The 11,941-nt window shown below is 37.8% G+C and overlaps 1 protein-coding gene across 4 annotated transcripts in view; it reads left to right on the forward strand.

Moving 5' to 3' along the window:
• Positions 1-11,357, forward strand: part of brip1 (BRCA1 interacting helicase 1) — a 68,123-nt gene extending 56,766 nt beyond the window's left edge. For 2 of the 4 annotated variants that reach the window (XM_027148188.2, XM_047820240.1), the window contains exon 28: positions 10,995-11,357. In XM_027148188.2, the coding sequence (XP_027003989.2) occupies positions 10,995-11,072 (78 nt within the window). In that variant the 3' untranslated portion in view covers positions 11,073-11,357. The remainder of the gene's footprint in view (positions 1-10,994) is intronic. The other 2 variants (XM_047820241.1, XM_047820242.1) reach the window with 1 other exon arrangement.
• Positions 11,358-11,941: the final 584 nt, after the last annotated feature.

Consider the following 11,941-nt stretch of genomic DNA (forward strand, 5'->3'; position numbering starts at 1 on the left):
AGAGTCCAGACCCACTCACGCATCCGCAGCTCCCCTCCCTTCCTCTTCGTGTCAGTGCATAATACCTGCAGGCTGCCTGACAATAGGAGCATCACTGGCAAACCAGGAGAACACCTCAAAAGCAAACAGCCACCGGTCAGTCACAAAAGCAAACCGGGGACTGCTGCACCTTTGTGCTTCTGTGTGTCTTAGTGCAAGCACAAAGAGCTGCAGTCCTGCACAGCAGGTGTCACATTAAAGTGCTGCTTTGATGTATTGTGCTCTTCTTTTGCTCCGCTGATCCATGTTTGCTCTCTCCCAGTTCATTTCCAATCACAGCCAACACACCATCGTTTTTTGATCTGACAGGAAGGTGCTGTGCCTAGATTTGTTAATAACCGTATTTGTAAGGAGTGATGTAAACTCTGTCCTTCTTTTATTTGTGTTGAAAATTGATACCACAACAAACATGTCTTTATCCCAGAGGTTATAATAATTATATAAAACATGCCATTTATTATGATTATAATGATATGATTATGATTTATTGGTTCATAAATTCTAATTATTGGTTTGGAACGTAAATCATTCTACATTTTTAATTTAAATTTTTTTATATAAATAATGTTTGGATTCATGAGATTTTGAACCCAGCAGCCAGGAGATGTCAGTATTCTCCAGTGTAAAAGTCTTTCCTTGGCTAATGCCTGTGTCACCTCTTTACCAGAAAGACCGGTATATTTTTGGTATGCTACATGTAAAAGAACCTCTCACCCTTAGCTACATTCTCTTTTTGAGAAAATTATTGTACGATGTATATGTCATATTATAAATATCTGCTCTTTGGTACAAACCAGAACGTTCAGCCTCTGTTAGAGCTTGATAAAGTCATGGCAAGATAAGTCATCTCTCTTGCTCAGAATTTTCTTCCTGAAAGTCAGGACTTTCTTGAGCAGGCCTTCAGTGACACTAATGATCACAAAGTCTTTTTAGCCCTTACAGACTCTTGATTCCCTCTATCATAGTGTTTGCAGTTAAACAGTTGCTGTTTAACAGGGTTTTGAGAAGATGATGGATTGCCACAAGATGAGCGAACATGTCGATAATTGCCATCCTGTAGATCCTGCAGCGCCAGGGAGCTGAGCATCTCTGTAAAGCTTTGTTTGCTGGACGCATTAATGCTGGCAATAATGACAAGGCAAACAGGATTATTTACAGAGATACAAAAGGTTCTTTAAGGGTGTCTTAACCAAATGTGAATGAAGCACCTACTCAGAACACTGTGGGAGGTACATGGCAACACAGACCAGGTGAATCGTTTAACCCTATGCAGTACAGTCGCAACTATATGGTTCATCCACAAATAGTGAGATGAGTTGCAGGAAATAGTGTCCTGTCGAAAATGGCAAGATGAACCAGATCACTGTACTTGAACATTAATATCAAACTCATTTTAGCATAATATTATCATTGTCTGTTATTTTGTTTTATTTGTGATGATTATCATTGACCAGTTATTTATTCAGTTATGCCACAAAAAGATAATATGGTTGCATGTGTTGATTATACTACAACAGAATATCTAATTATCCTCATATGTTGGAGCACCAGTTTTCTCTTATTGCTCTCTTTCCTGTTCTGTTTGTTGAGCTTCACTGGCCTGAGCACTCTTACCACTTTTACTTCATTAATGCAGTTTGTCTTTGAGGAGGTAGTGGGTGCTGTTTACTAACACATCTGCCTGCGTGCATCCTCCACCAGGGCTTCATCAGCAGATGGAAATGACTGCCTGTTTACAACCTACAAGGCCCTTTCAAACATTTGCTTGATGGTGAGTGAATGCCATTTTTGCAAATGAGTCCAGTGTCTTCTAGCACCAGCTTTGCATAGCTGTTCAAACTTTCATCTAGGTGGTGGCAATCAGCAATACAAATACAGGCAAAAATCTTTCTTTTGTGTTTTGATTTATTTCTGATGTTTTCTTTGAGTTTACCTCAGGCTCCACTGAAGAAAAAAAAAGATTTATTCGAGAAGAGAGGCATTGTGTTCAGCTTTGAAGGGTTCTTGCATTTTAAAGTGTCTGGAAGATTATGATGTTTTTGTGTGTTCAGAAAGTGCAGAAAAGCACACACTTCAGACACGCAAAAACTAATTGTGTCTAGAACAACATGGTTTCCTAGGTGAATAAGTAGTAGTAACACAAGCAAGTGGGAACCAACAACAACCTGTCAACACACAATGATGTGTGAGAGTACTTGACTAGGCCTGTGCAATCTGGTGGAGCCTAATTTTTCTCCTTTTTTTTTTTTTGCTCAAAGAAATGGGGCACGGTTTTTAGAAAGTTAACGTAGAACTGCACAATTACCACTCTTTCCTGCAACATTTCTTTGTAAAGCAGTGGTGATATTAATATACATTTTTCTCTAGGTATTCATGATTACTTGTCTTTGATTTCCATCTGTAGACTCAAAATGTTTCCCTTGTGACAAAAGAATACAAATGATTTGTAAGTCATGCAAGGTTATGTCGTCCTCAATAGCTCTGTCTGTCGTAAGACTTTAGTTGTTAGCAATGCTCCAATGTGCACCCTAATGGATGATTTATATTATCAATATTTATCTGGCTAACATTAAGAGTAATAGGCATTGCTTTATGTTGAGAATTTGGTGCCTTTAATACTATCTGCCAATAGCTGCATGGGTGTTACCTTTAAGGCAGAAATAAAGCTTAGGGATTCCCCTCTCACACATGCTGTCACTTGACAAATGAGCTCTGCTCTCTCTTGTCCTTATGCACACAGTGAGCGCACACACAAACACACAGTACACACAGACAAACACAGGCACAGGCTATGAGACTAATCTGAAGTGTAAACAAGGGAGGAGTACACAGGGACTACAGTGATGTATTGATTTGAGGTTGAGGCTAATGTGGTGGTCTTAAGCCGAGAGAGAGTGTGAGTGTGTGTTTGTTGTTTGTTGTTTGGTACTTTCAGTACCTGTACCTATACAGTGGATTCATAAAGCTGATTTAAGCAGCCTCTTGTTATATATAACAATAATTAAACAGCTACTGTTCCGTTCTCACACTTTGGGTCTTAATTCATTTTAGCTTGCATTATTCAACATGCATTATTCAATCAACAATTGTTTGGATACTTACCCAGGATGTCAGCTAATCCAGTATCAATCAAGCTGTACTCCCGCCTGTGTGGTACAGGAGTGCTTGCTAATTCAGTGAATTTAGATTATTTCAGCCATTATGATATAGAAGGCTCATCTTAATTCATTTAATGCTTAATTATAGAAGAGTTAAAGCTTTATGGTTGAAAGAAAATTACCTAGAATATTATGAAGTAATTATTATGTAATGATCATTGTCTCTTTCCGTTTGTCTCATTATTTGTACTACACATCTGCTTTGAAACCTTTTGACCCCATAATTTATATTAATTCCCCATTTTTAAACCATAAATAAACTGTTGTTTCTGTGCACTGTGAAATGTGACTCAAAGAACACCTTAAATTTTAATTCCTTACCCATATTTCTGATGATCCTGTTGTAAAAGACATTGTTGGCACTATGAAACTTCACTGTGTCTCTGCATTCCAGCTGCATCAGATGGCAAGCCAATGCATTGCAGGCCTTCAGCCTGGGGGAGATGGTGAGATACAGGACTGTCGCTAAGCTTTTCATGAAAATTTACTCAAATTACTTACGATAGTAGAGCTTGGTGATTGGCGGTCCTTCTCTTCGGTTCCCCTGTAGAGGGGGTGGGGTATGTGTGTGTGTGGGGGGTGTGGCTGGAGAACCTCACAACAAAAGGCACCACTTTGTCAAAGCAGTGTATACACCAGTTGGGAGTCAGTTCTCACCAGCATTGGTACATATATCTGGGACAAGGAAGGATCAATAAGTGACCTTATCTGTAAAATGGACATTCATGAAAACATGACTACTTGCAGTAAAAAGCTATTTATTTTATTACTTGTTTGTTTGCTCTTTTTATATGGCATTTTTCTTATATCCAGAGTCACTTTACAATTAAAATAAATCACAAAAATGCATATAAAAATGCTTATTAAGAAAAATTAAAGCTGTCATTGAGATCAGACAAAAGTGGTCTAACTGGTCACAGTCACCCTGATCAGCATTATCAGCATTAGCGCTGGCCACTACCACAAAAACATGGATTTCTAGAACGCCATAGGTGCTACACAAAGAGGGAAAAAACATTTTTGTGGCACTGAGGGAGAAGTAGCCCCGAGACCACCCAGAGCAAGTGTATTAATCAGCCAAAATCCAGAAAAAAGCACAGTTCACAGCACACACCTCTCTCTTCAAAAAATATCACCAGACACCCTGAAAGCAATCAGGTGCTGTAGTTAATCCAGGTCCAGCAGGCATACTCTGCATGGAAGATAAAGGCCTGAGGAATTCCAGCACTCAAACTCCACTGTAGTTCTGTCACTACCAGCAACTAAGACAAAAAAGCAACCAATGACAACAGAACAATAAAACACCCATCCATATAATTACAGATACATGTTACAGATCAATATGTTGATTATATATCTAATTAAAAACAATACTCAATTTGGTTTTTAGTAACAGCTGACATTATGGTGCTCTTGCTGGCAGGATAGTAGTTCCTAATTTTTTCCTGGTTACTGTTTTTACACACCTGATACAATACTTTGGCTGTGTGTTTTTGTAGGTCTACACATGTCACATTCTGTGTAAAGTTATCTCCTGTGTCATCATCTTAATAAAGTAGACAGCTATCGGTGCCATCGGGTCTGAAACCTGGCACCTACTATCCCTGTGAATTCCCTCACTAATTCTTTCCACGCTTCATGCACACTTTCTTTCCCTAAAATAGCTATCCACACTCCAAAAGTCTACACAATTTCTTGATTTGATAATTACATCAAGAGCTTGTTTGTATCAATTGAAGATTTTCTGTTTGCTATGTGTTTTTGCCTGAGTACTGGTGTGCACATACTCACTGTTAAACAAAGCTGGCATTTTATAATCTAAAGTGACCATAACCTTACTTATTATGTAAATTTATGTAATTTAGTATCTCTAAAGAAACCTGTATGCAGATATATAATCTATAATCCACAGAGATGCCAAGGACTGATCTATAATTGTAATTATGCTCAGCAGGAGTCTGTTGCTGTCTCGCACATTACCCAAAAGGCAAGCATAATCTATGTGAGAACACTATTCCCATCTTGTGTGTCACTGTTTTTCAGACAGTGATGCTAACAACAAAAAGCAGATGACAGACTCAGACAAATACTCAGTTGTAATACAGGAAGCACAATTTACCATCCTTTAAACTCATTGAATCATTCGATCTCACCTGTTTACCGCCCTAGTATTGTTTGCATAACGCCTCCACAAACGTGTCTCTTTTTACACCATGAGTGCAGCAATAATGAAAGATGACATGATTAAGACACTGAAGACACAATCAGTTCCTAATCTTGTTTTCCATCAACTGTTGCTATACTTCCATGCTGGCATTGGTGTGCAAGTGTGTCAGAGATTTAAAAAAAAAAAAAAGACTCTCAACCTTGCTATTATTCAGCTTGAATATAAATCCCTGCATTCTTATAAAGGGTAAGGCGTTCACTACCCTTTGTTCATACTATCATGGAGATATTTAATATTTATTTTATTTGTAGGTAGGACATGCTTTAATGTAGGAGTTTTTAAGTAAAAATAAAATGAGCATAATTTAGTTTCTTGTCATAGAACAGGAAAAACCTGGCAGGTGTTAAAAAGGGATGTGAGAAAGCAGACACTTGTTCAAACCAAGAGGATTTGTCAGTTTGTGACAGCTTTATCTAAGCTCTAGGGATGATGACTTGGAAAGACTTATTGGAGCCTGAATTAAGGGAGTGAGTGAATCACTAAGTTTGTAATTCTTTGCAGGCTTAGTGTTCAGCGGCATGACGATAATAGTTGTCCATAGACTCCTATGCTTTTGTTTTGGCATAATTTCTAGCTAGAATTGTATAAGCACACCCAATAGACAAAAATTATTTTTTTTGAAACCAAGGGACTTCATAGGGATGGCTGTATAAACTATATACTGGGCTGTGAGGAAAACTCGAAGAGGATGGGGTGAATGTTTATACATTGTTGTTGTTTTTTATTTGCTTAGTCACCCTGGATTGTTGTCAATTTATTATAATTTAATACATTTAAGGCAATGCTATATAGGTCTCTAGTGAGATAATCGCTCTTGGGACTTATCCCTTCTGCCTGTACAGTTGGGCAGGCATCTAAATCTACAATTTTTATCAGAATAAATACCTGACGTAGTCAGGGGTGATCAGTATCAGGTGAAGCAGTAGGAACCAGATGAGATCCTGGGATTTAGAATGAACATATTAAAGATTGTCATGGTTGCTTTTAAGGACCTATCTTAAGAGCTTTTCACTTAACAGGCAGAATGCAGATTCTCTGAGTGAACAGTGTGAGTGGCTGAGGTTTCTTGAGAGCAGTCTTTGGTTCCATTCTGTTCCCAGGAGGTGTATTTTCAACCAGAATTTCACTAGTTACACTACATATCAGACTTATTGACTTTACTCATTGAATCTGCGGAGTCACCTGAACTGTGTTCAGATTTATATTTTCTTACTGTAAATTGAAAATATTGGATATCATATGATTGTTTTTGTTATTTTATGTACGTACCTTTTGTACTTTGGAAACATTTCCTTGAGATTTTGTCCCTGCTGAGATGATTGCAATTTTTACAGATTTAGGTGCAATTTCAGGCTGTGTGCATGCGTGTATGTGTTTTGTATCAGGAAACTGGATGGTATGTTTTTCGAAATAATAAGCATATGCACTGAAAGTATATGAAAAAAATATGTCTGTATATTTAATTATGATGGAAAGTATGTGTATTGCACATAGAACATAGTGTCCTGTTTTCTGCACTCACACACTTTAACCAGTAGAGGGGATTGATGCTCCGGATGGTGAAAGCCAACAAAGGGGAGGACGTCAGCTTTCACGGAACATTTAGGCTGTACAAGCACACTAGCTCAGTTTTATCAAAACATTCTCACTAGACCGTCCCAGTAGTCCATCCCTATTTTACATATTTTTTGTCTAGAAGGTTTAGTATTTTGGTCTACAACCAAATATCTCTGTTCTGGAGATGGTTCATGCGAGCAAATCGTAAGCCAAGCCTCGGGCTTAAACAAATTGGTTTTCCACTTCCGTAAATGAGTAATGCCTTTAAAGGAGTGTTGGGGTGTGGGAGAGTAAAAAGACTGCACGGGCAGCTTGAGGAATCCACTACTGTAAACACAATCTCTCTATTCATTTTCATACAAATGCAAAGAGGGAACAGGGAGGGAAGGCTCCTCCACAGCTATGAAAAAATGGTCAAAAGAACACTTTTAATCTTTTACATAAAGGGCATGAGGAACTTGCTTGGATTCTAGATGCTGATTCTTTCACAAAAGTGACTGAATTCTCAGAGAATAAAATGTTGTGGAATGTTGTATATATTGCATTGATGTCTTTATTTTATGGAAGAGCCAATGTACACTCCTAATCAAAACTTTGGGGACACTAAGCTTTTAATTAAATCCCTGAGCCATTTCTTTGTTGGTTTACAATAATAAACATTATACAGACCAAAAAGATATCTTAAGAAAACCACTTGTTGCTTGTAAGTACATCTGACTAATTAACCTCTTCTTGCAGCTAGAACTACTTCACATACTTTCTTCATATGAACAGTTAATTCATCCAGCTATTCCCTTGGGTGCTTTCACCTATAGAGTATTTAGTCCATATGAATCAAACTCTGGTATGTTTTCATCCTTGCTGTGATTTGTTTAGGCTTTCAGGAATACAGCATTTGCATTTGAGTGTGGACCGAATTAACTGTTCCAAGACCACCTGAGCTAAGTTGATCTTGGTCTGGATCTATCTACAGTAGTTGAACTCTAGTGTAGTTCATCTGCTGTAAATTCAACCAACTACGGGAAGTTGACAAAACATCATACTGGGCAGCTGAAGACATTTTTAGTTGTGAGTTGTTAAACTGTGCTTAAAAAAAAAAACACCACTGTAGAGTCTCAGATATGCAAACTACCCAAGATAGATGGAAGATGAACAGAAAGAGAAAATAAATGGTAGCTGTAATGCACAAAATAGATGTTTATATTTAATTATTTATAACTTATTGAGTATCATGTCCTTTGCTGTTTTGCACAATCCTTTACATTATCTCAGGGACCTGCTGCTGTAACACTGTGTTCATTCTAGTATTTCTGCACACGCAATATTGTTTGAACATACAGTATTTACACTGGTCGGCGCCATTTATGTTTGTCTTTTGTGTATTGTCTTTTTTGTATTGTCTTGTAATTTTTTTGTCTGCACTGTCTTTTGTCCTGCACTGTCTTGTCTGTCTTGTTTGTCTTGTCCTGCACTGTTTGCACCAGGTTGCACAGTTGCACTTTATGTGGCTAAGAATTACTTACTAAGTCCTTAGTTCTGTCTGTTTTATGTAACACCATGGTCCTGGTGTCTCATTTCACTGTGTACTGCAACAGCTATATATGGTTGAAATGACAATAAAAGCTTCTTGACTTGACTTGACTTGACTTGAGCAGAGGTTTGCTTGCTCTTTTTTAACGGTTATATTTTGGGGGAATGAAAAGAGTTCTATACATTACATTACTATATGCCACTCAGAGATTGATTGATTGGCTGACTGATTGCTTGATTGATTGATTGTGTTGATTGGTTGGTTGGTTAGTTTTCCTTGTTTTTTCCTTTGTTTCATTATGTGTCAAGTGAAACTAATCCCAACAAAGTAGCAAGTGAATCAAATTACACTTTAATTGATACTCAAGAAACAGATTAATAGGCAATGAGCAATCTTTTTCCAAGTCCACCCAGAGTAGTGGCTTAAAGACATGTCACAGGACAGGCCAAATCTTTACAGACGGCCTCCTTCCTCTTATTTAACGAACCAAGGAGCTGGCAGGACTTAGCTCTTAAGCCTTGCCTGTAGCCATTGCCACTAAACAACTGTTAAGGTAGGATTACAGGCAAGCATAATTGGGGTTGTTAAAAGTTAAAACTTACTTGGAAAATTTCAATATGTATTTATTTCAAAGTATTTCGAAACCTGGGTAAGCACTGGATACTGAACTCAAGAGGACAGTGTTTTCCGCCATTTGTTCCCACGTAAATACCAGCTGAGATTTTGTAGCAGAGTATATACTAAGGACTTCAGCTCAAAGACTTGCCTCTTACAAAGGACTCAGCATCTTTATGTTGTACTAATATCCCACTTTCCCAGTGGCAAACACACATATGCACATGCTGAACTAATGACTTGCTTTTATATACTAGCCATCCAGTTCCATTGAAGTCATTTGCAGACCTAGATTCTGCATTCAGTGAATCCATCAAAGTGGTCTCTGTGATGTTACCATGGTTTTATAAAAGTGCATACTTTATTCATGTATGGATTTGGATAGGAAACGGTGTTATTTGGATTTCTGATTTTTATTCTGATTGGCTAAATAGCCAATTAGAGGAATAAAGTTAAGCCAGAGTTTTATACTTTGTGCCTGTTCTTGTTTGTTGGACTGTGTTCTTTTGCCATCACAACACATTGAACATCGCCTTCTGAGGCCTTTATATAACCTAGTGGATAAAAACTCTAATCCATGGTCCTCACACAATGTAATTAATAATTTTTATTGCTGCTTTTATCTAAAGCCTTTTAGTTAGGTTTATGTTTTATTGGAGCCAACCAGATGTATCTTTTGATCACGGAGCACTGCCACAGTGTCCCACCACTAAAGTTGAACTTCTACCAGGATGTCCCTCCCATTTAAGTCCACCTTTTAGTTTTCCACTAGCCTTAATTCACCCGACTAAACTGCATTCATGTTGTGGATTGTACAGAATTATGTAAGTAGCTGCCTCGGATAACATTCATTTGATTAAGTTGTTGTGTTTATGGTCAAACATGATGTTATTTTTTGATATCCATAGCCAGGTGAGAGAGAGAGTGGAAAAACTGCTCTCTGGAAAGTGTCCCTTCTCATTCAGTCACCTCTGTGTTGCACCCAAACAGCACTGGTGGGGCGTTTAGCATGCAAAGCCATCTGGTCGCACCAGCAGATCCGGCTGCATGTGGATTCAATCAAAATGATCCGTTAATTGACTATTTACTGGGCTCCAAAAAGACCATAATGGACTTGATATTAAATCCCCTCTAAAGTATTTAAAGCGTGTTTCTGAGTGCTTTTTCGGAAAGAAGGTCCTACTTTTACAAGAGAAAGAGACTTAAGCTCCCAGGTCAGAGTGTGCCCAGCCAAGGCAGCTCTCAGACAGGATTTAGGGGCAGCAGTGGGAAGCATTGGAAGACGGGCAAGGTAGAGGAGGGGTGAGACACAGCCAGATACACCCCAATGAGTTCCAGATGCCCCCAAGCCCCATTTTTGCACAAATAGATACTGCAAGCTATAGTGTTCTATGTGGGGCTTAAACCTGACTTCTCTTTAATGGTGATAAAGTACTTTTTGCGTGGGAAGTTAAATCTTATAAATCTTTAGGGTCTATGTTGTCTTCTTATATCCTACAAAAGAAGCTTCAGTAGAAAGAAAAAGCATCCAGTTAAGTTTTGATCAGATGACAATGAGCAGAGGTTCTTTTTCAGTGATCTGAGATTTATCAGAGGTAGGCTTAAGCATGAGAGAGTGCGTCAGTTTTTAAAAGCAGATTAAAAAGCCACATGATGCTTCCTGCAGTAGAATTCTCTTCACTGTACATTGCTCTGAATCTCAACCTCAGGGCAATGGAGCCATCTATCTTAAAGCAGAGATAATCATAGCAAGCTCATTTATCATAACATTGGAATTCCTTCATGGAATGCGTAGCTACAGTGTATTTCATTATGGTTTTTGGCACTTTTCAAAAGAAATAGAGGCTCTGTTCTTCTCTTCCTTCAGATCTGGTTGGTTCCGTCAGCACTCAGGTTCTGCTCTAGGATCAAGACTCTTTGGCCTGTTCAAGGGAGTCAGCAGTGATCTGCATTTTTACACTCTTTATGGTTTTTACATTCATGCAATTTATCTTTTGTAATAAAGCTTGAGTCATCTGTATGCTTTCCTCAAATGACAGCCATAATCATTATTGATGATTGTGCACAATTACATTAGATTTTTTTTTGTGAAAATTCAATTCACATTAGAAGCAATGTGGATGTTAAAATAGTTAGAATGGAAAATATTTTCTAATCCATTTGGAGAAAATGTGAGTATATAGACACATTGTTTCTGTTGTATTATCGAAATAGCTGTTTCATATGGATGAGAGACTTTGTAAAACAGTTTGCTTGTGTACTGTAGATAAACACATTAAAATTCACTTTGAATCACTAGTTACATTTCTCAAGAATGGTTCTGTCATTTATATTGGTTAGGATTACATTTCTTTTAACTACACAGTAAGCCTAATAACAGTGGGTTGTATAGAAGAGCATCAGTCAGGAAAAATCATTCTCTACTAGTCTTGTTATTTTCAAAACTATTTATCGGTTTAAAATCTGCCTAACACAGTGACCCTGAATGCTGTATTTATCTATAAACACTGTGGTTAATCATAGTAAATCATCGCTAGACACAGTGAGGACATGATAAATGATACATAGCTCTATGATAACCCTCTGACAATATTACCATGCAATTTCAGTAAGCGCTCAACCTGGACAAAATGAACTAAAAGGTACTGAAAACTACAGAAAGTACAGTTTCCTGTCAACAGTTTAGAATTTGACATTTATAAATGCTTTACAATACAGTGAGTGCAGTGATGGGATAACCTTTGGTTTAAACATGTTTCTAATACAATCCAATTTTAGAAGCTTACTAGGAGACAAAAGAAGTACCATTTATTC

This window comes from Tachysurus fulvidraco, chromosome 11 (genome assembly GCF_022655615.1).
Source record: "Tachysurus fulvidraco isolate hzauxx_2018 chromosome 11, HZAU_PFXX_2.0, whole genome shotgun sequence".
Taxonomy (NCBI): domain Eukaryota; kingdom Metazoa; phylum Chordata; class Actinopteri; order Siluriformes; family Bagridae; genus Tachysurus; species Tachysurus fulvidraco.